A 25,069-nucleotide genomic window follows, 5' to 3' on the forward strand; every position below is an offset into this window, starting at 1 on the left:
CTCCCCAACTGGATAATACCACTTCTGATCCATTGCAACTCCAAACAGCAAATACATATTTAACTTTTAACCAGTCATTCCAGCTATGTGAACATCCAGCTCTACATCTCCTTTATGTTTTTCTTACCTAGATGCTTTATTTTTAAGGATTACTTAGTGTCCTCCACTTGGCCACATCTGAAGTCTATGCCTGCCAAGCAGCACTGGCATAAGCCATTTGGCATGGAGCATAGAAAAAACTTTCTTGTTTTCAGGTAGAGCTGAATCTTTATGATGTAATTGTACTTGTCTTTCCAGCTGGGCCTCTAAAGTGGAAGAGCTTACAAGTAGATCCACCTCTGATCCAGAGGGCTATCTGGCTCATCCCGTAAATGCATACAAGCTGGTAAAGAGGCTGAACAAAGATTGGCTGTCACTTGAGAACATGGTGCTTCAGGATACAACTAAGGGTAAGTAATACACATCTGTAGAGCAAAAATCCATTTTCAGTCAGACATGATCCTGGAGTAATAACTAACGTGTATATCCACAAGCCGATATTTTGCTGAGTGTAGGAATTAGTTCTTCTCATTTGATTGAACATGATATATATTCTTCATTGCGTACGTCTAAATAGCGGTAATAATGGCAAGGCCAGCTTTTTTCTGATGGTCACTTTGTACAGGATCTTATGTTCTTTTTATGTGAAACAAGTTGGATTTACTTTATTTTATGGGCTTTCTGTCTCATGCTCCAGTCACTGCATAAACCATCAGACTCTGTCTCTTTGCTAGTAGGAAGTATCTGCTGCATTTTAGCCACCAGTCATAAGCAGAGATACATGGCGGTGCTCGCAGTCTTATCATACAATGTTTCAGTACTCTTTCTTTAGACTTTTTTAGGCCAAGCCCCTGATCTGTCAACTAATGACTCGGTTGTGTATGCCTCAGGTGTTTTAAAGGTTTAGGAGGATGGTTGAGAAGTATGACGATAGATATCTACTTGTGTAAAGGTGACTGTATACCTTCAATAACTGCTGGTTAAATAAACATGTAGCCAAGAGTTATCCCTCTCGTCTTCCCCATGCACAGAAACGTTAGGCACGGCCAAGCATTCCTGTGTTCTCTATGATGAGGGGTAAGCCGTAGCCAGAGACCTCTGGGGGCAGCTTACCTCTCCAAGAACAAAGGTGTCAGACAGTTTTTTCTATAACACCCAACCCCTATCTCCACCTACTCTCTGTCTGTGTCTGTATACACTTTATACTGACATGAACAGCAGGTTTGGATTGCAGTTATTGCAGTTTATGCTGGGTTCACACCTGCTTTTGAGGCTCTATCTCAGGGGTCCCCAAACTTTTCACACTGGCGTTCACTGTCCCTAAAACAGTCGGTGGGCCGGACTATAAAAAAACAAACTATAATCAAATCCCAGTGCAAAATGCCACCCCCCTCCCCCCCAAAGTAAAAGCATCCCCCTTTCTTTCCAGCCCCCACTCAACCCCTCACTCCCCCCTCAACCAGCCTCCCCTCACTCCCCCATTCATCCCCTCAACCAGCCCCCCCTAACTCCCCCTTCACACCCTCAACCAGCCCCCTCACCCCACTTTCAACTCCCCCCACTTCACCCCCTCAAGCAGCACTCAAGCAGGTATGTGGGTTACCCCCTGTATGTAGGATCCCCTGCTGTGCTACCATATAGTAATCTTGTCCCCTGCATTGTCCTCCATATACTAATAATGTGTCCCTGCATTGTCCCTCATATAGTAATAATGCTCCCTGTTGTGCTCTCTATATAGTAATAATGTTCCCCTGCAATGTCCCCCATATAGTAATAATGTCCCCCTGCAATGTCCCCCATATAGTAATAATGTCCCCCTGCAATGTCCCCCATATAGTAATAATGTTCCCCTGCAATGTCCCCCATATAGTTATATTGCCCCCCTGCAATGTCCCCATATAGTTATATTGCCCCCCTGCAATGTCCCTATATAGTTATATTGTCCCCCTGCATTGTCCCTATATAGTTATATTGTTCCCCTGCAATGTCCCCCATAAAGTTGTATTGTTCCCCTGCAATGTCCCCATTTATATTGTCCCCCATATAGTAATATTGTCCCCCTGCAATGTCCCTGATAAAATTATATTGTCCCCCATAAAGTTATATTGTCCCCCTGCAATGTCCCCCATATAGTTATATTGTCCCCCTGAAATGTCCCCCATATAGTTATATTGTCCCCCTGCAATGTCCCCCGTATAGTTATAATGTCCCATTGCATTGCTACAAAAACAAAACAAAAAAAATTATACTCCTCTAATACTGTCTTCATCAAACTGCTCCGGGATCTGCGGTCTGTTGCACATTCCATCCGGAGGGTGGTGCAACAGACCGCAGGTCAGGGAGCAGTGTGAGATTTCTGCCCTGCCGACTGCCTCCTCGGCGCCACATGGACCACCAACCCCCCCGCCCCGGATGTAACCTGGAAACGATCTCTGAGGGATCCTCCGGCAGGGGCAGTGATGACGTCGCTGCACCTGCTGGGGGATCCCTCTGGCAACTGACCGGAGGGATTCCGAAAGTGCGAGGGGCCCGGCCCACCCGAGGATAATAATGGTAGTAGTGCGGCGGGGGCCGGATAAATAGCCTCGGGGGGCCGCATGCGGCCAGCGGGCCGTAGTTTGGGGACCCCTGCTCTATCTGGTGCCTGTGTTCCAGATTCCATCAAAAATACCTGACTATGCAATCTGTGCAGTTTTTTCTTTTGTCTTTCTAAAAACAATCGATAATACAGCACAGGTGTGAACCTAGTCTTAGGGTTCTATTCCACAGGGCGATTATCGTTCAGATAATCGGTAAATCGTTTGGAACGGAGCTATAATCGTTCGGTTGAATAGCAGTTAACGATTAAACGTCAAACGAGAAATCGTTGATCACTTTATAAGACCTGGACCTATCTTTGTCGTTGCTCGTTCCCAAATTGTTCGCAAATAAGACGTTGTTCGGTCATTCAGAGTAGCGACGAACGCAATAGCCACGACAAGACGACCGCAAGAATGATCATAAGTAACGATCATCGTTCCGTGTAAATGGGTGAACGATTTTAGGTCGTTCGCAATAGCGGTTGTTTGAGATCGTTTATTGTTAACAATTATGTGAACTATAATCGCTTCGTGGAATAGGGCCCTTAGGCTGGGTTCGCAGTGCGTTTTTGTAGTCCGTTTAACATATCCATTTTTAAATGGTTACTTTGAATATACACAAAAACGTGATCAAACACGTTTTTGTGTACGCTAAAAAAAAAAACCATCTGTTCTGTCCAGAACAGGTCTTGTCCAGTCCGTTCCCTGATCCGTCAGAGGGAGGTGTTGATGTCTAAGGACTGGAGTACAAATACGACTACTGTTGCCGACACAGGGACCACGTTGACTAATATACGGATGGGTCTGTTGGTATAGTCATTGCTCCACCTGATATACTTTTTGACACTGATGAACTTTGATACTGTAACATTTGTACAGTGTACTGCGAATAGTGTTTTTGTTTCTGGTGGCTGGTCCCTCTGACGGATCAGGGAACGGACTGGACAAGACTAACTGATTTTCGTAGGGAAAGTTGAGCACGACATGGTGCATTATTTCCTACTGAACTAATAAATATTTTGGAGAAATTGAATTTCTGGACATAATTGTATATATTGGTGATGGTTGTATATTGAATAAACACCCTTTAGTTATAAGCATATCCTATCTGTGTTTTGTATTGCTAATTGCTGGGATACGGTTTACCTACTGCTTGGTGTAGCATATATACACTGTTTTATACATGACTGTAGAGAACCTGCCCTCTTTTATGCTGCCTTTAGTCATTGGTAGTCCCCATTGACTTCTTCCTGCCCCACCAGCCTTGATTGATAGATATCATCCAGTTTGGTTATACTAAGATCTATTACTAAGGCCAGCTTTTACAGCAAGTGAGGATGCATGCTCAGCCTTGTATTGGGGGATTGGAAGGAATGGCTACCAGTTTTCTAAGGTGTATGACCACCTGTACTAGGCACACGTATGGATCATGCAGTCCTATTTCCATACATAAGAACCCCAGGAAGGGGTTTTATTAGGCTCGTGCAATGCTTCAGGGTCCTGGATGAGTTTTTTATTGCAGTATTAAAGAACATTTCTCCAGGGGTTTTCTGCTAGACAAGAATGCATGTTCCATCTCCTCTTGGCCGGGAGCGCATGTACGAGGACGAGAGTCTGCAGCGAGACGGTCCAGTAATTACTTTCACATAGACTGAAGTCATGTTTTCTCTGCAGCCATGGTCTGCTTTACTTGTTAGAGTCACAGGCTATTGTTATAAGCCAAAAGTTAGCTCATGTTTTGGAGAGAATTGGCTGGAATATTCCTTTTCTTGCCATCTTTTACCACAGGGATAATTCCTGACCTTCATATCCTACTTTTATTTTGCCGCCACTATATTGAAAGCAGCTTTCTAAGCTTGGAAATATTGTATCCGGCCTAAAATGCACTTACTTTCCAGGACTAATTTATTCCAAGCATAATGGAAATTGATGGATTTTACTTACTTGACAGTCTTGCTGCGTAAAATCTCTTATTTTATGGATTGGACTGCATGCTTTATAGGCATCATTTACAGCAGAATGGAAACACATGTAGCTTTAACAGGCCAGGTGTCACTTTTATAGCTGAAGTAAAGTAAATATATGTCAGTCTAATGCTTTTGAAGATTCAAGTGGCCAGTAATGGTCAGGGCTCCATACTCTTTGGACAGTAGCCTGTAATTTAAGGCCCTGCATGGTGTAAAGGCCCTATTACTCGGGCCGATTAGCAGGAGCAAGCAAGTGCCTACCCATCAGGTCAGTGCTCGCTTGCTCCTCCTCCTCCGCTCACTGTTGGCGCTATTACACATGCCGACAATGAACAGGTAAGGGCGGGGGAGCTGCGGTAGGGGCTTCCCGGACAATCTTTAGACCATCCAGGGAGCCCATAGGAGATAGCGTCGGTCTGCTATTGGAGAGACGGCAGCAGATCATTGCTATATAGTCGTTAGTCTTTCAACATGCCCTTTATTACACAAAGCGATACGGTCGATAATCGGTTAGTGTAATAGAACCTTAAGGATGTTTAGTAGTTACCTGTAATTTATACTCTAATAGGTATAATCTGTCCTTATGGTAAACAGTGCTACACTGTAAGGGTATGTTCATACTGAGTAAATTAGGCAGAATTCCGCGCCAGAATTTTCCTGTGTGAGCTCGTGCTACTCTGCTGTCAATTCTTTGAGCAGAGAGCGTGGGCGCGCAAGCTCGCCCATAGACAGGCTGTTGCACACTGCAAAGTGCAGTGCTCAAAATAACAAAGTAAGCTGCTGGTAAAGGGAATGTTGGGGCATCTGCTCACTTCATGTTTCTCTGCTTTGAAAAACTTACAAAAAGTTGTAAGGAAAAATTCCAAGGGTAGCCTATGATTTCCGACCTCATTACCTTATTTATTAGGGCTAATCGATGTCATGGATTTCGAACACTTTTTTTTTTTTTTTTTTTTTTTGCATGTGTCACAGTATCTGTAGTCCCTCCACTCTGCACATGGTCACCTGGGATGCCAGGAATGTACCTGAAATACATGATAAAAGACAGCACATGTGCTCTTTGAAAGCAGTCCATACTTGAAGGCCTGCAATTGCAGATCGTAAAGTACGGCTGTGGGGGACTAGGCCCCATACTGTTCTGTGCAGCCAGTATACTATGAATGAAGCACTAGTTTCTACAGACACAACATATAGATTGCCACTCGGTGATGATTGGATGATTACAAACTGTAAATTTTGCACATCTCTAGTAATATGAGACATTTTTATGAGAGAAGCCATTTATAGAAATCTCTTGGCTGACTTTCTTTCCTGAAGTATATGATGAGTGATGATGCTTCCTGTCACACATCAGTTTATCCACAAGCTATAAAGCTGCTGTTCAGGTGTCAGCTCACGTTCACTCAGGGTTCAGTGTGAGGTTCACGGCATGATCAGACATGGACGTTTGCCTTCTCAGACTTCATTGCTTTTAAGCGTTTCTAAAGGGGATTCACTAATGAAAAACAGTTCTGTTCTCCATTTAGGATTATTAAAAATGCTGCGTTGTGTGTTAAATGGAACAAGGAATCCAGAAGATCCTTAGCGTCTTCATTCCTCATGAACTTTCAACTTTTTTAAAATTCTTTCTACAAATGTAAGAGAATATTTCCTGACTCAGTAGACCTCCTGTTAAAGTGTTACAGCGAACTCTGTAACTGACATGTGGGAGACTGCGGTCAGTACATGCGAACCTTTCCCCCTTATGTCATGTCTCTAGAGCCTCTCTTACTCATGCGATACACAGCCACGTCCTTCCTATTTGTGACTTTCTGATTGTCTTTCTGCTCTGGTTTAGGCTTCATTGCAAACCTCACCATACAGAGGGAGTTCTTTCCAAGTGAAGAAGATGAGACTGGAGCAGCCAAAGCGTTAATGCGTCTCCAAGACACCTACAGGCTCGATCCAGATGTCATAGCAAAAGGAGTCCTGCCAGGTTTGTGCTACAAATGAGTTCTCGTATGGCAAAAACTCTTTATTGGCTGAATGTAACTTACATTAGTGGTTAAATCTTTCCAAAACACAAGAGTTCCCTCTATTACTTTTTTTTTTTTTCTCCCACGGCATCTACCATCTTCATTGAGATTTTTAGATTTCACAAAAAAAAAAAAAAAAAAGCTTTTTTACTATACACTGGTTTTAACTTTAAGGTTAAAGCAAACCTCACTTTTATTCTGCCGGTTTCATTAGTCATTGGGCCTGTCTCCAGAGGCTTCTTCCCACTTTACCAGCCTTGATTGCATGTTCCCTATACCCAAACAGGCCTCTGTCTATTAATCAAGGCCAGGGGTGAGGTCAGGGAGAAGCCAACGGGGACTGCCCCTTATTGACTCCTGGTTTAGGCAGCATGAAAATAACGATGCTTCCTTTAAGTGAATGATTTTGATCACAGGGGTAGAGGGACACCTGCCAAGGGAATTTGTGTTTAAAGTTAAAAAAAAAAAGGGGTAAGTGACAAGGGGTCACAAACTATGATGGTTTGGTCAGAGCATCTTCAGAACAGGTCTGCAGAGTGTTCCCATCAAGCAGTGGTTAGTACAGCCATAGGGTGATGAGCATCCAATGCTCAAAGATACTTTATTAATGAGAGTGCCACCTGGTCTGCTTCCTCAGAACCTCTGTGAGGGTTCTAGTAGACGAAGCGAGTTTAACGACTAACGATAAACAATTGCAAACGAGATTGCGAAATCGTTCACCGTATTACACAACATCATAGTCTTTAGCTACGATCATTTACTCCTTCTGATCCCGGCAAAACAATGAACAATGTGCAATTACACTGAACAATTAGTGAAAAAAATGCGGGACTTAAGCGAACGAATGTGGAATTACAGTGAACGATTAGTGATGATTTTAGGTTTAAATCTAAATCAACTATCAGCGACACATGAACAATTTTTCAATCGTTTCCTGCAATTACACAGAACGATTATCGTTTAAATTCGAACAATATAACAATTTTACTTGCACGATATTCATCACGTGAAATAGGGTCCTAGGACAAGTCTGTTCCATGGAGACCCCATCTCTTAGCTTACAGAACTGATAGGATCTGCCGCTAGCATGTTGGTAGCAGATTCAACAGGACACCTTCCAAGGTCTTGTGGAGTCCATGCCTCAACAGCATAGCTGTTGGTACAAGGAGGCCTACACAGTATTAGACTGGTGGTTTTCATGTTTAGGCTGATTGATATATTATTAAAGGGCTTTTCTAGGATATAACATTGGTGGCCTTTCTTTGTGTTCATTCATTTATATATGACTGAGCTGTATTGAAGGTCATGGTGGAGGTCTTGAAGTTTGGATCCTGCCAAACACACACTATAGGATTTAAAACACAAAATGAGGAAATCCTAGATGGAAACTGTATACTACTAAAATTTTTAAAATTCATGTCCAACTCGCCTATAAATATATTGTTTTTAGAGGAGTTGTTATTTATATCCACCTATTTGAACGAAGGCAAGAATACAGAGGAAATATGTATGTGTATATATACACCAATGAGGCCCTTTTCAAACTTATGCCTACAGGTCTGTGCATTTGACAAGACCCAAGTGTGTCCTTTCAGCCTATATCAGTATTTATCCTTGCTTGTTTTTAATTGTATATTTTTTATCTATGTTATTATATTTTAGGCACCAAGTATGTCTCCACTTTATCCGTGGATGATTGCTTTGGCATGGGGAAGATTGCATACCATGATGGAGACCATTACCATACTGTTCTTTGGATGCAGGAAGCTCTGAAGCTGCTGGATGAAGGGGAAGAGTCCGTCGTATCTAAAGTGGATGTTCTAGACTACCTCAGTTACACAGTTTTCCAGTTGGGAGACATTCATCGGGCTGTAGAGCTGACAAGAAGACTACTAGCCCTGGGTGAGGCTCTATCTGTATCTATCGGGTTACCGGTATATACCTACCTTTGGGGACCCCAACTTTTTTGCACCAGTGACTAGTTTTTACTAAAGATAATTTTGCCAAGTATTCAAGTATACCAGTTTACAAAGAACAAATAATACCACCACACCATGAATCGGAGCAATAATCGGCTGAATCGGCTCGATTCGGCCGATTAGCGCTCTGTGGAATAAAGAAAACAATCAGCCGATGAACGTGTCATCGGCTGATCGTTCATTTAGGCTCAGACCTAAAATCATCGTTCGCCACCAGCACGTCGCTACCGTGGAATAGCGGTGCGCGGCGGCGACCGACGATTTCAGCAGCATCATACATTACCTGTCCGGGCTGCAGGTCTTCTCCTTCTTCCTCCCGGTCCCGCGCCACAGCAGCTTCGGAGCAGGGCTGTCTGAACTGACAGGCCATTTAGCCAATCACTGGCCAGAACCGCCGCGGCCAGTGATTGGCTGAGCGGTCTGTCAGTTCAGACAGCCCCGCTCCGAAGCTGCTGCGGCGCAGGACCGAGAGGAAGAAGGAGAAGACCTGCAGCCCGGACAGGTAATGTTTGAAACAAGGGCTGCAAGGACATCGGTAATGATGTCCCTGCAGCCCTCGCTAACGATCATCGGGGCTGTGGAATAGGCCCATTAAACGAGCGCCGAGCTAGCAGATCGGCGCTCGTTTACAATGTTGATCGGGCCCTGCTCGGCCCGTGGAATAGGACCCTAAATAAAATCCTAAGATCAACATCCCCATATACATTCACCATACATTGATACATACCAGTTGTATACAGGCTCTGCAGACCATCATCATCGTTTACTTTTTTTCTGCTGAATCTGCCAGAGAAACTTTAAAATTCCTTATAGTATAGTATTGGGCCCATGTGTGCCCCCACATGGTAGTTGGGCCTCTCTGTGCATCCATATAGGTCTTGGCTTCTTTATGCTAGCAGGCTTCCAGTAGGTTGTATCCCCTGTGTAGCTGTGCTCTACACCCCAGCTGACAGTACCTCTACCCCGGTAAATAGTATTTCCTCAGTAAGTACTACCTTACTACTGTGGGGTTTAAGTTCCCCCATGTAAGCATCCCCCTTTTTTTTGTAATCTTTTAAAACAAAACAAAACACATACTTTGCTCCGATGCAGTCCACCGGCGTCTGGTCTTCCACCTCGCTCTGCAAGTGCTTGAGTGATGTTACTTCAGCACCAGAGCATTGGGGTAGAGAGTGGTCTTTCAGAGCAGGGGGCCTCTTCACTAGTTGGGTTTGCTGAGTGCTGACGCTGGCCCTGCTTGAGCTGTAGCCCGGAATCAAATGGTCCATGGCCCATAAGTTGTGGGCCTTGCCATAGCCGGGAAAATGTCTATCATTATACATGTAGTTAAATTTAACATCTATAATCTGTAAGAGGGACTTATTTTGGCAGCTTTCATCAAAGGGCTGAAATTCATCTGGGAAAAAGTACTGAATCTATAAAATAGGCATAGTCAAATCCTAACGTCAACTTTTAACTCTTAGGGTCCTATTACACTGAGCGATTTTTAATGACTAACGATAAACAATCGCAAACAAGATTGTTTATCGTTAACCTGAAATCGTTCACCATATTACACAGAACGATAATTGTTAGTTACAATCCTTTCTATGATCGTTATTTCGATAGCTACTGTGATCGTTTATTCCTTCTGATCCCAGAAAAACAATAAACAATGTGCAATTACACTGAACGATTAGTATAAACGCGGAACTTGAGCAAACGAACGTGGAATTACAGCGAACGATAAGCGATAATTTTAGATTCAGATCTAAATGAACAACATACGATTTTTCGATTGTTGCATGCAATTACACAGAACGATTATCGTTTAAATTCGAACGATTTAACGATTTTTCGCACAATAATCGTCTTGTGTAATAGGGCCCTTAAAGGAGAAGTCCGGCGAAATGTTTATTAAAGTATTGTATTGCCCCCCCCCCCAAAAGTTATACAAATCACCAATATACACTTATTTCGGGAAATGCTTATAAAGTGCTTTTTTTCCCTGCACTTATTACTGCATCAAGGCTTCACTTCCTGGAAAAAATGGTGATGTCACAACCCGAGTCCCAGAGCTGTGCGGGCTGTGGCTGCTGGGGAGGATGATGGCAGAGGGACACAGGGCACTGGAGGGACACTGACCATCCCTCTGCCATCACCCTCTCCAGCAGCCACAGCCCGCACAGCTCTGGGAGTCGGATCGTGACATCACCATGTTATCCAGGAAGTGACATCAGCATGTTATCCAGGAAGTGAAGCCTTGATGCAGTAGTAAGTGCAGGGAAAAAAGCACTTTATAAGTGATTTGGTGATTTGTTTAACTTTTGAGGGGCAATACAATACTTTAATAAAAAAATTTCTCCGGACTTGTCCTTTAAAGTGGGTAGTCTGGAGAAAAAAAAAATCTTTAATCCTCCACACTAGTAAAGTAATATATTTTTGTAATAGAATTTTATTTAAAAATGTATCATTCCTGTGCAACATGCTTTAAAGGACAACTCTGGCACTGATGAAAAAAAAAAAAAAACTGAACTGAAGCTCCCTATGGTATCTTCATTTTTCCTTCACTTCCTGGTTTGGGCTTTCCCATGATGCACTTTGTCTCCTGTGATGTCTAACCGACTGTTAGATGGCTTACATCTTGCTCAGCCAATCAGAGCTGAGCAACCTGAGTCATCTGACAAAGAGAGGCTGGCTGAACAGGGCTTAGACCCGCCTTCCTCTTGATGATGTTATTGTCACAATATGGCTGCCACAGAAAAGCCTGGGGTCAACAGTCATTAGGTAAAAATGGGTTGAGGGGGGAAAAGATAGGGAAAGGGGGCAGATAGGTGATTGCAGCATATTACAAAGTTATATAACTTTGTAATGTGTTTTAATTACTGGGGAAAAGATTTTCACCGGAGTACCCCTTTAAGGCGGCCATACCATACACCTATAATAACTGACGGCTGAATAGATGTCAGTTATTGCTCCTGTCTTCACCATACACAGGAATGTTTGACACAACCAAGAGTTCCTGTGCTCTCTGTGGCGATTGGATGGTAAAGGTGCAGCCAGGCCGCAATTGAGGCTTATTTCTCCCAGAACAAAGGGGTTGGGCGGTGATTACTATCTCCATCGACAGTGTCTGTCAATGGATTGTTGGGAGAGCCCCATAAACCGTATACCGGTGGCTGAACCTGGTGTGAGTAAAGTATAGGGTGTTTGGGGACCTTTAGGCATTGTCTAGCAGAAGTAAAATCCGACGTAGGGCTCTCAGCTGACACAGGGGGCAGGAGAGATCCTAGTGACATCCTATGTATTCAAGTCTATTGTTATTGAAGAAGCTTATTTTAGTGCTTGGAACTTCCTTTAATCTAACACCCTATAGGAAATAAAGTCTGCTAATTTGACTTTTTTTAAGCAGACAACTGCAATATGGAGAGAATCTAACAAAACAAAAGACAAACAAAAAAAAAATGCAGTACCAGCAACAGCTACTAGGGGGCACTCACAGCCTGGGGATTTATACAGTTCTCTCTGACCTTAGTGTGTGCCATAAAAATCCATATCTAATAAACTCTCCCATGTGGAGGCTTCAGTAAAAATTAGTTTTCTTGGCTACGTGGAGGGAAGCTGGCAATTTGTACAGTGTGCAGATGGGTTTTCAAATTAAGATTCACTTATTTCAATGACGTTTTAAGTTATCAGAGACCACCAGTTGTCAGAATGAAGGGTAGTAGTATTAACATTTGGGAAAGAGTCCTTCCTCAGAACAGTGATAAGGGGAGCAGTGATCTTCCCTGGGCGTTTTATATTAACACTGAACATCCTGTAGAGTAAACTGCTTTATAACAAGGTTTTACCTATGTGTATTAACATTTTCACATATTTCTGGTGGTTGTATAGATTCCAGCCATGATCGAGCAGGAACAAATCTGAGATACTTTGAGAGACTCCTGGAGAAACAGAGATCTGAAGTGAAGGTTAACAAGACTACAGAGAAGGAACCTCCCACCCCAAGTTCTGGTGTTTATGCCAGACCTTTGGATTATTTGCCAGAGCGTGACACCTATGAAGCCTTGTGTCGTGGAGAGGGAGTGAGAATGGTAACATGAGAACAAATTAACACTGAATTGTTAAATGGGCACAGAATTCTTTCAATGCATATGAGGGCATGTTGGTGCAGCGTGTTTTATATGCTGTGATATATATGGCAAAAATCCCAAAGGTCGATTTGAATTTCTGCTGTGTATTTTGACACTTTGAGACCACATTTTTTTTATTGTAGCCATGGATGCAGATTAGCCCTAGTTCCAGAAATCCACTTTCTCAGAAATACACTTTAAATAAAGTAACCTCACTTATTCCAGCCTAATTAAAGGGGTAGTGCGGCGTTCCAAAATTATTCACTAAATAACACGCATTACAAAGTTATACAACTTTGTAATGTGTGTTATTTAAGTAAATGCCCCCCTTACACGTGTCCTCCAACCCCCGGTAGTGTGGTGCAGTATACTCACCAGATTATAATAGTAAAAAGAAAGAGACGTATGGCACTCACCCAAAAGTGCACAGGGCTTGACAAAGTGCACCTGTAGCGCGAAACTGTTGCCTCTCTAGACGTGCCCGCTTGCCCTTCCTTGCCTGCACATCGTGTCCATGTATAAATAGAAGACCCCACTACTTTTAGGTGAGTGCCATACGTCTCTTTCTTTTTACTATTATAGACTGCCTTACCTCCGTGTGTGCACCACCCTAGGAGTCTGTTGAGACACAACCTTTTTGCTGATTGCTCATTTATTATGCTGCTATAGCAGTGGTGCCGACCTCTTTCTCGGATACTCACCAGATTACTGTCGATCCCGGCCACCAAGATGACCCAAGATGGCGGCCGGGGTCGACAGTAATCTGGTGAGTATACTGCACCACACTTCGGTGGTGGGGGGACACAGGGAAGGGGGCCATTCACTTACATAACACACATTACAAAGTTGTATAACTTTGTAATGTGTGTTATTTAGTGAATAATTTTTAAATGTGCAAACATTTCATAGCTTGAACTGTGGGGGATATCCCAATTTGAAAAACTGATGATGTAGTGATGTATTTGTTTATTCGGTTAAATGTGATATCCATGATTAGAAAAGGCACAGCTACTTTCTTGCAAAAACAGCACCATCCCTGTCCACAGGTTGTGTTTGGTATACAATTCAGCTCTGAACTGCGAAATACACCCAAACTAGACAGGAGAGGCGCTGTTTCGGGGAGAAAGCGGAATCGTTTTTTTTAAACCTGGATAACGTATTTAAGACACAAGCCTTTACAAGGTACAAGAATTTGAACTTCTGATTGACCCATTTTCCCTGATATCTATGTAAAATCTTAAAGGAAGCAAGGAAACTTGTTTTTCAGCCAGGTTTCCCTGGAACCTGAGCAGTGGTTTACCAGAGGACATCAGCAGCAGTCAGTTTTGTTCACAGTAGGGATGACTCACTGCTTAGCACTTATCTAGTATAGAAGGGTTAGTGGTTCGATTTGGAATCTAAATGCTTTCCACGTGTCCCTTTACCTTGTTGCTGTATCTCTGCAGACAGATGATTCTAGTCATCCAAAAACCATTCGGTTAGATACCATTCTCCTACTTTGGTGTATGTCTATAAGTAGCTACTGTTGACCGAGCACAATAGATTGTATTTACCATCCTTGGAGAAACAGCAAAGGGTGAAACTACTACACTTGTAGGTATAGCAGAAGTTACAGTCACTACCCTTGTGGGTATAGCAGAGGTTACAGTCCTTACCCTTGTGGGTATAGCAGAGGTTACAGTCACTACCCTTGTGGGTATAGCAGAGGTTACAGTCACTACCCTTGTGGGTATAGCAGAGGTTACAGTCACTACCCTTGTGGGTATAGCAGAGGTTGCAGTCACAACCCTTGTGGGTATAGCAGAGGTTGCAGTCCCTACCCTTGTGGGTATAGCAGAGGTTGCAGTCCCTACCCTTGTGGGTATAGCAGAGGTTGCAGTCCCTACCCTTGTGGGTATAGCAGAGGTTGCAGTCCCTACCCTTGTGGGTATAGCAGAGGTTGCAGTCCCTACTCTTGTGGGTATAGCAGAGGTTGCAGTCCCTACCCTTGTGGGTATAGCAGAGGTTGCAGTCCCTACCCTTGTGGGTATAGCACAGGTTGCAGTCCCTACCCTTGTGGGTATAGCAGAGGTTGCAGTCACAACCCTTGTGGGTATAGCAGAGGTTGCAGTCCCTACCCTTGTGGGTATAGCAGAGGTTGCAGTCCCTACCCTTGTGGGTATAGCAGAGGTTACAGTCACTACCCTTGTGGGTATAGCACAGGTTGCAGTCCCTACCCTTGTGGGTATAGCAGAGGTTACAGTCACTACCCTTGTGGGTATAGCAGAGGTTGCAGTCCCTACCCTTGTGGGTATAGCAGAGGTTGCAGTCCCTACCCATGTGGGTATAGCAGAGGTTGCAGTCCCTACCCTTGTGGGTATAGCACAGGTTGCAGTCCCTACCCTTGTGGGTATAGCACAGGTTGCAGTCCCTACCCTTGTGGGTATAGCACAGGTTGCAGTCCCTACCCTTGTGGGTATAGCAGAGGTTGCAGTCCCTACCCTTGTGGGTATAGCACAGGTTGCAGTCCCTACCCTTGTGGGTATAGCACAGGTTGCAGTCCCTACCCTTGTGGGTATAGCAGAGGTTGCAGTCCCTACCCTTGTGGGTATAGCAGAGGTTGCAGTCCCTACCCTTGTGGGTATAGCTGAGTTTGCAGTCCCTACCCTTGTGGGTATAGCTGAGATGGCCTTATATCCAATATTAATAATATGCATTGACACTGAGTATTAGGGCACGTGTACACAGCTGTGTTTTGAGGTTTGTGTGTTCTGTTCATATATTTCCAGACACTGAAAGCTGGGAAACGTCAAAAGGGATGTTTTCCTCTCTTCCTGTCTTAGAAATGTTTTCCTGCCTTCCTTCATTCAGAAACCTCAACTATTAGGCCCCGTTCCCACTGAGGAAAGGTAGCGGAATTCCGCGACGGAATTGTCCGCCGCGGAATGCCGTTAGCCTCCCGCTCATAATGGGAGTCTATGGCAGGCGCGCGCTCCTGCCCTGTCCGCGCTGAAGAATGAACATGTTCATTCTTCAGCGCGTACAGAGCAGGAGCGCGCACCTCCCATAGACTCCCATTATGAGCGGGAGGCTAACGGCATTCCGCGGCGGACAATTCCGTCGCGGAATTCCGCTACCTTTCCTCAGTGGGAACGGGGCCTTAGGGTACAAACACACACACCGTATACGCAGCAGATACGCAGCAGATTTGATGGTGCAGATTTGATGCTGTGATGCAGTTATTTAGATCTAATATGCTGCGTATCTGCTGCGTATTTGCTGCGTATCGCAGCAGTAAATACGCAGCGTATATGCCGTGTGTGTTTGTACCCTTAAACAGTTAATTTTTTTGTTTGTTAAACTTGACTTCATTTTTTTTTCTTATTAGTCTGAAAGGGTTTTCCTATAACATGTTTAATAATTTAAAAAATAAATAGCATAAAATACCTCCCATTCAAATATTGCAGATTCGCCCATGTCTGTACATACTATGCACTATTGGTGAAAGATTTACTCTGGTCTGATTTTCAGACTCCCCGGAGACAGAAAAGACTTTTCTGCCGGTATCATGATGGAAACAGGAATCCTCTTCTGATTATGAGCCCTGTTAAGGAAGAAGATGAGTGGGATAGCCCGCGCATTGTCCGTTACCTGGAGGTTTTGTCCAACGATGAAATTGAGAAAATTAAAGAGCTGGCTAAACCAAAGGTAAGGCATGTACATGTCCAAATGCTGACAAGCCCATTGTAGATATTTTTTGGTGGTGGTGAAGGGTCAACATGGGCACTCTGACTATCCTGCAACTAATTCATATCCACAGGATAGGGGAATAATGTCTGATGTCCTCCAAAAGATTGTGGGAAGTCTAGGTACAGCACTCTACTATCTCTTCCATAGACAGCCGACCCACCACATGCAGTGTGGGGGCTTGGTTACCTTTCTGGAGATAGTGGGGGTATATTTATTAAACCATAAGATCCCTTATTATTGTGTAAGTGACAAGCATTGAAGAACATAGACTGTGGAGCAAACCAGATGTGCCTACATGCAGCTTTTTACCAGTGTATTTTCAGCAAAAGCTTAACTGGGTGTACGTGGAAAGCACAAGCTGTCTATTTTCAGATTATGGAAATTGAAAGCCAGAAAATGCAGCTGGAAGAAAGACATACAATATGGAATGAATAAAAGTAAACTTGTGGAGCCACTCTCCCAATTCAGCTCAGATCACAAAGCCCCGAAATGGCACAAATACTATCTAATCTGATCTTCTCTGATCTCATCTTATACTATCTAATCTGATTCTCATGTGCGGAGCTAGTCCTATAGATGATAGTATTAGTCTTTATATAATCATTTATATATCCAGGGCTAGAAACTTCCCAGGACTGAATAACCTTATTACCTAAAGACGTCCTTACCTTGCAACAGATGTTAGGGTATTGCTTAGAACTAAAAATTGTCAAGGGCAGGAGCCTGAAGACATTTCTTTAGTTTACCCCTCCATAGCTATAAAACAATGTTAGATCCTAACAGGCTTAGATACATTGTACACTGCACATGTACCTAGATATTACTTTATCATGAATCTATACTCATTGATACCCACATTAACCAATCACAGCTCATCCTTCACTTGACCAGAGCGGAAAGCTGAGCTGTGATTGGTTGCTGTGGGCCCTTAACACCACCTATTTTAGACACTTTGATATATCAGGGGCTGTATGGACAGAAGTGTTGGGGCACCTACACATTGCACCTACAGTAGCTCTCAGGATATCTCATTCTAAATCCTTAGGTATTACTATGGAGTTGGTCCCTTTTTTGTTGGTATAACAACTTCCACTCTTCCTTCTCTTCTACACCAAACACACCCATCTATGGCTTCATGGACATTAGCATGTGCACTAGGCATTGGCATTTTGGACCACAAGGATGGAAGAAAACAATTACTTTAAACATCTTGGTATGATGAAGCATGAAAAGCATGGAAGACAACCCCATATTAGTATTCTCCGTCCCCCAAACAGTCAGACAGGTAACGTTCTTCTGGCTTTTACCAAACCGAGACTCATCCCAGGCTGCCAGATGGAAGCGTGATTTGTCAACCCACAGCGGGATACTGCTCAGTCCAGCGGCTGCATGCTTTACATCACCCCTGACAATTGTGCTTGGTGATGTAGGGTTTACATGCAGCTGCACAACCATGGACAGCCATGTCATGAAGCTCCCGGTGAGGCATAGGTTATTCATTGATTATATAATAAGGGATGAGATAATGTTCGGAGCTCAGCAGTCAATAGAACAATGGCGACTGTAATGCAAGATGCACCTCAGAATTTATTTTATCTTTGAATGCAGTTATTGTATGAAACCAAATCTGTACATTTAGTGTTACAATACTGTGTAAAAGAGGAGCAGTGGAGCGGAGAGAGTTGTGCAGGTCAGAGCGAGGCAGTATTTTTGGTTCACATCTGCTTATTTTGGAGTAGAAAATTTTGAAATTGCCAGACATCTCCAGTATATATTTATTCACCATGACAACTGACCCACATGACAAAAACCACATGTGGAGCCAAATTCCACAATCATCCAAGTGATGATTTGGCAATAAAAATTATGATTAAATAAATGTTGAATGCCAGACTGGAAACAAAAGACTGAGTCAGATCCTCAGCATTGGGCTAAGAAAACAACTTGCTTATATGTTAGGTATAGTCAGTGGCTGGGATTTATGTCTTAGTAGTACAAGTACTAATAGTTCCAGAACACACTGTGGCATGGTAATAAAAACATAATATATGGGTCATTTTTTTTTTTTTTTTTACTTGGGTTACTATTTATCTGAGCCCCAGGGTAGGTTCCCATCCCCAGACTTTTGTTGCCAAGCCAGCTTATGGGACTTCTGTCCACTCTATCTGATCACAGAAACATGCTGCTTCTCTGGTACAGATCGATTAGTACAGAATCCATTTTCTACAAGTCTGTGGGTAGCGTAAAACTAATAAGTTGTACTCTGTTTCCTTGCCCCCTCTGCAACTTCCACATTGATGTTATTGGTCCTCCACTGGTCACTGCTTCTTCCTGGTCCTGATGTGCCAACCGCACAGAAACTGCCCTGCTAGGCCAAAAAGTGATGGAGATGGGGCACAGATGCAACATGAGAATACCCCTTTACTTAATGTATAAATTAATATAATCTGTTTGATTGTTCTGTCTGGTAGAGAAAAGGATTGGTTTGCATCTGTTTAAAAATGGATCCACCAGATTCCCAAGCCTGTGTGAACAGAGCATTACAGATGACTTTCTATAATATTTTACATCTTTTGATAGTTAGTCTTATTTATTTTCCAGCTGGCAAGAGCTACAGTTCGGGACCCTAAGACTGGTGTTCTCACCACAGCCAATTACAGGGTATCCAAAAGGTATGATATAACACATGATTTTCTTCTCAATGCCAAATTAAAACAAACTGGTATCCACAAGATACAATTATTCTACAGCCTAGTTATGTGATTTATGTGATAACATAACGCAGTTTTGATAAGAATGCAGATTTGTCCATCGACAACAACTGCTGAGGCCATGGATTGGTCCTGCAACGTCATCCGTGTAGTGCTCAGCTCAGCATAGCATAGGCTGGTTTCAAACTGTGTTTTTTGCAGCCAGTTTAACATATGGTATACATTTTTAAATGGTTACTTTAACTCCATTTTGATCAGTTTTTAGAATGGAAGTCAATAGATTGCACACAATTGCATCTGTTTCTTTTTCTTAAAACGTATATATGTTAAAGGGACTGCAAAGGCAGCTGGGAATAATGGAGTGGCGGCACTGGACGCAGCAAGAATATAGAAGTTATGCAGACAGGATGTTTTTGCAGACAAGCCTATTTTTCACTACTTATATTGGGCCTCGCATGTAACAACTCATGAAAGGCAGTTTTTGTTGGAGATAAAAAGGTGACACACAGTAATGCTGCTTTTATTTATTTCTGTGTTTCCCATGCCTGGCCTGCCAGGCAAGAACATTGTATAAACCCTGTGTGTCTAATGATCAGTCTTGGTTCCACTTATATGGGGCTACTGTGATCACACAGCCCCCACCCTCACCACCACGCACCCTGCCACCAACAACACAGATTTTTCTTCACAGCAAATAAAGTTTTCTTGGAACTGAATGTACAAGATGTGATGTCAGCTACCTCGGCTAACAGAGTACTAAGCACGGAGTGGAACTCTTTTTGAAGAAAAAAAAATTATAGTTGCAGTTTCCTACAAACTTCTGCTTTTCCGTTGCCAATAAATGCTTTTATGGCCAATAACTGTCCGCTGTTTCTGGTTGTTAACGTGGAAACATGGATAGAGCTTGTGTGCAGCCCAGATGCCGCCTGAGGTTAACTATAGTACATTACTGATTCTCATAAGAGCTTTATGTCTACACAGTATCCCCTGCACAGCTACAGTAGGCCATAACCACATGATACTTCACAAAAGTATTGGTGGCTCACAGTAGGCTACAAGGAGATCCTGGGATATGTAGTTTTTAGGAGAAAAATGGGTGCGCCCTCCTCCCCCCATTCCTTAATAAATTTGCAATGTTTTACATTTTTTTCTATCTAGTGCCTGGTTGGAGGAATATGATGATCCTGTTGTTGCTCAGGTGAATCGTCGCATGCAAGCCATTACCGGCCTAACAGTCGACACAGCTGAACTGCTGCAGGTAAGAGAAATTTATTAGGACTTTTACACTCTTAAAGTGACACTGTCACCCCCTTTGTGCATTCTGACATCTCTACACAGGTGTAAAGGGTAAATTTAGCAGTTTTCATACCTTATTTTATATCATACCTCATGCTGCTTGTTCAAGTAAAAAGTCATCTTTTATGAACTGCAGATTATGTTAAGTGGGCAGGGCCTCGCGACATTAGCGCCACTTAACCCCGCCCACAACACCACTGTTGGCCCCGCCCCTCACCAGCCATTGGAACAGGCTGGCCTAAAGGTCTGAGCCCCACCCCCTCTAGGTCGGCCCACCAATGGACGCCAAGGGGGGGCCAACGGTGGCATTGTGGGCGGGGCTAAGTGGTGCTGATGCTGCGAGGCCCCGCCCACTTAACACAATCTGCAGTTCATAAAAGATCACTTTTTACTTGAACAAGCACCATGACGTATGATATAAAATAAGGTGTGAAAACTGCTAAATTTACCCTTTACACCTGTGTAGAGAAGTCATAATGCAAAAAGGGGGTGACAGTGTCACTTTAACTACCGAGTTCAACCAAATGGAAATGGCCTTGGCACAATTAGCATGGATATTGGTAGAAGGGGTGCGGCCTTGTTGGCCAACGTTTTTGGCAAACTAGTAGTCGGTCTAGAATAATTAGCATTTTTAAACTTGTGCTGGGATTTGTCTTAGAAACACCAGGTGAATCCACATCTTTCCTTTTACATGTGGAACATGTGCCACTAATAAAAAATAATTCCCTTCCGTGTGTTTGAGGTATACAGTATTTAACAAAGCCACAATGTTCAGCTATTAAACATTGTTTCTTTGTTTTTTTTGTTTGTTTTTCAGGTGGTTTGTGTATTTGCCACAAAGTATAACTAAACTGGGTGATTATCAAGTTTGGGGATAGCATTTTATGCCAGGGTTTATAAGGGACAATAACTGTAATATAGCATGCAGTGGAGTATGACACAATTTTAGAATCTGAAGTACTCAGTTGATTTGGTATCTTAGACCTTAACCTGGAGAAGGACAATGTACATAGAACCAAAATCATGTTTGTAGTAATTCCTTTTTCGCTTTTGTGGCATGCTTTGCAGTTATAGCTATGCAGTATGAACATGGCTTTGAGCAACATCAAAAGCTTAATACTGTTGCTAGTCATTTACATGAGGCATTTTTTTTTCTTTTCCTCCTGACAGGTTGCAAACTATGGCATGGGAGGTCAGTATGAGCCACATTTTGATTTCTCCAGGGTAAGTCTTTTCAAGCATCACCCATGTACATTTTTATTACAGTAGCCTTACTAAGGAATAGACTTGTAACTTGTTTGTGTGTCATTATTCATGCATCTGTGTTGGTATTTGTGTATAGAAATGGGAAATAGAAACAGGCTTTCGTATCACTATGCTGTAAAATAAACACTGAACGACTGCACATTTTCAGATGAATTATAATAACTTTGGCCGGGATAATGCTTTGAGTTATTCAGGCAGTGCCAGGTAGCTTTTCTCAGCCCCGTTGGCCTTGATTGAGAGCTCTTTCCATATTGGTGTGGAGTAAGAGATCTATCGGTCAAGCTGCTGGCTCGAAGCCCCACTCCCAGCTGGAGAAATAATGATGTCCTTTCTGAAACTGCGAGCTGTAAAATTTAATTCAGTGAAATATAAATGTCATAGTACTCAAAGTGCATAATCTATACTTCAAGGTAAACAAAAAAATGAAGGATTTAGCTTGTACCCCAAAAAAATTAAATGGTAAATATTTAAATGAAAACATAGGCATACTACAAAATGGTAAAAATAGACAGTACAGTATAAAACAAGGCTTCATTCAGTTGTTTCAAAGCAAAAGTAACAAAGTTTTACTATGCAGGATGCAAAAATGTGGCACGTTGATTTAAAACAATGGTCGCACATTATAAATGTGTTATGGTACATATATTGGCATGTAATATGCACCAAAATACATACTAAAAAAACTGTGGGATCAAAGTCTATCATTATATATGTAGCCTGCTAACAGCTCACAGGCACCACCTTGTGGCATGTATAGTCCAGCACCAGTCAATGGTTTAATTTAACAAACAGACTAGTCCTTGTACTGCTTTGGCTGTCTGTTTAACCCCTTGGTGCTTCATGCTGATCATTTATTGTGCTATAAATAAATGATGCTGATCTTGTATCTGCACTATCCATCGTATCTGCAAACAGTCGACCACATAGGTAAGCTCTATCTATTGTAGAATTAAGAAATGTAAAAACAGTAAGTAAAGTGTGCAGAATAAAAAAAAAATCCAAGAAAATCCCATAAATCCTTCGTTATGGGAAAAAAATTAAAATAAGCAGACATAATCGTGCATCCAAAGTATCACATTATTTATACCACAGTGGTTAAATGAAAAAATAAAACAGAATTTTGTCATGCAAAAATGATAAAACATATAGTAAGCTAATCCTACTGATCCACATGGTTTTCAGCACACAGGAAAGAAAAAAACAAGGAAAAAAAAACTTTGTACTTTGTCCTTGCAGGTTAACAGCTGTTATGGAATTGTAAATTAGTATAAAAAGGAATAAAACAATAGCGCTCCTGGTATAAACACTAGTATTAAACTAGTGTATGTACTGCTGCGAGCTACAGCTAGCGGTTTCTGCCTCCACTAAAATTTGAAAATGGTAAGTAAAAAATGCTGTGCCGCGCCAAGTACTATATACCTAAAAAATGATCGTATTTATTAGTGCATTATAGAACCAGTGAAATGTATTAAACCAGACTGCTCACCATTAGTATGCATATAGGCTGGCTTGGATCTGTAGTCCTACACGTCCGTGAACCCGTGCAGCTTTCTAGTTGGTGCAGAGGGTATACTGTTCAGATTGAGGGATCTTCGATGACTGTGTTCTTACAGATTATTGTAAGGGGGTCTTTTCCACAAAGTTCTTTCCACAAATAGGGCGCGCGCTCCAGACGGTGGCTCGTGGAGCCCTAGCTACGGAAATCCTGAGCGAGAATCCTTCTGTGACGTCACAGATACTACGGGTCGCTACATGATGCAAGAAACTTCCTTACCCTCTGCACCAACTAGAAAGCTGCACGGGTTCACGGACGTGTAGGACTACAGATCCAAGCCAGCCTATATGCATACTAATGGTGTGCAGTCTGGTTTAATACATTGCACTGGTTCTATAATGCACTGATAAATACGATAATTTTTTAGGTATATAGTACTTGGCGTGGCTCAGAATTGTAAATTAGATTGTTTTCATCAGGGATGGAAAACCGCCAGTTGTTAAAGAGGACCTGTTACCCCCCGTGCCGGGGTGACAGGCTCCCGACCCTCTGTTAGATCCCCCTATACTCACGTGATCCCGCCGGCACCAGTCGATTTGAAAGTAAAATATTTTCGCTGGAGTACCCCTTTAAAGGACACCTGTCACCCCCCGTGCCGGGGTGACAGGCTCCAGACCCCCTGTTAGATCCCCCTATACTCACGTGATCCCGCTTCCTGAGCCGGTCGGCTCAGGAAGCGGGATCACGTGAGTGTAGGGGGATCTAACAGGGGGTCGGGAGCCTGTCACCCCGGCACGGGGGGTGACAGGTGTCCTTTAAAGGGGTACTCCAGCGAAAATATTTTACTTTCAAATCGACTGTGCCAAAAAGTTATATAGCTTTGTAATTTACTTCTATTAAAAAATGTCAACTCTGACACAGTACTCTCTGCTGACATCTCTGGCCGAGACAGGAACTCTGTCTCGGTTTTCTATGAATCCCAATAGAAAACCTCTCGTGCTCCACACAGTTCCTGTCTCGGACAGAGATGTCAGCAGAGAGCACTGTGTCAGACTTAGAATAAAACAACATTTCCTGCATGATTTATAGGAGCTAATAAGTATGGGAAGACTTAACATTTTTTTAATAGAAGTAAATTACAAATCTATATACTTTTCTGATATCAGTTTATTTGAAAGAAAAAGATTTTTGCCGGACAACCCCTTTAAATCACTACAATTTCCAGCATGCCTTGACAGCCAAATGTTCAGGCATGATGGGAATTGTGGTTTTGCAAAGGCTTGGGGGCAGCAGCTTCCCCATCTCTGTTTTACAAGTTATAATGTAATCTATTCCCTTCTCAGTCTTTACCACTAGAGGGAGTGCTATAACAAAGCATGTAAATATGGTTTTTAAGGGTTTTTTCCACATGAAACCTTTTTCTTTTGTCTGCATTAAAAGTGAGTGGTGGTCATGCATATACGCTGTCACTCTTTTCCAAGTCCATGGGACTGATAGATATAGCTAAGCAGGGCCAGAACGAGATATTTTGGTGTCATGGGCAGATATGACATATACAGATATATATCATATACCTCCTAAAGTGTAACTACTAGAGATGAAGCGAACCAGGTTTGGGTTTGAGTCCATCCGAACCCCGAACGATCAGCATTTGATTAGTGGGGGCTGCTGAACTTGGATAAAGCTGTAAGGTTGTCTGGAAAACATGGATACAGCAAATGACTATATTCATGTTTTCCATATAGCCTTAGGGCTTTATCCAACTTCAGCAGCCACCGCTAATCAAATGCCGAAAGTTCGGGTTCGGATGGACTTGAGCATTCTCGAGGTTCGCTCATCTCTAGTAACTACCAGTTTTAAAAACCTGTGACATGTCATAGC

General features: G+C 42.7%; 1 protein-coding gene across 5 annotated transcripts in view; it reads left to right on the forward strand.

Annotated features, from left to right (window-relative positions):
- The window catches only part of P4HA2 (prolyl 4-hydroxylase subunit alpha 2), a 75,105-nt gene that overhangs the window by 29,093 nt on the left and 20,943 nt on the right, over positions 1-25,069 (forward strand). For all 5 annotated transcript variants that reach the window (XM_069971014.1, XM_069971032.1, XM_069971023.1 and 2 more), the window contains 8 exons: positions 298-449; positions 6,423-6,560; positions 8,263-8,502; positions 12,453-12,652; positions 16,202-16,378; positions 19,022-19,092; positions 20,290-20,389; positions 21,598-21,651. In XM_069971014.1, coding sequence (XP_069827115.1) covers positions 298-449; positions 6,423-6,560; positions 8,263-8,502; positions 12,453-12,652; positions 16,202-16,378; positions 19,022-19,092; positions 20,290-20,389; positions 21,598-21,651 — 1,132 coding nt within the window. The remainder of the gene's footprint in view (positions 1-297; positions 450-6,422; positions 6,561-8,262; positions 8,503-12,452; positions 12,653-16,201; positions 16,379-19,021; positions 19,093-20,289; positions 20,390-21,597; positions 21,652-25,069) is intronic.

This window comes from Dendropsophus ebraccatus, chromosome 1 (assembly GCF_027789765.1).
Source record: "Dendropsophus ebraccatus isolate aDenEbr1 chromosome 1, aDenEbr1.pat, whole genome shotgun sequence".
Classification (NCBI taxonomy): domain Eukaryota; kingdom Metazoa; phylum Chordata; class Amphibia; order Anura; family Hylidae; genus Dendropsophus; species Dendropsophus ebraccatus.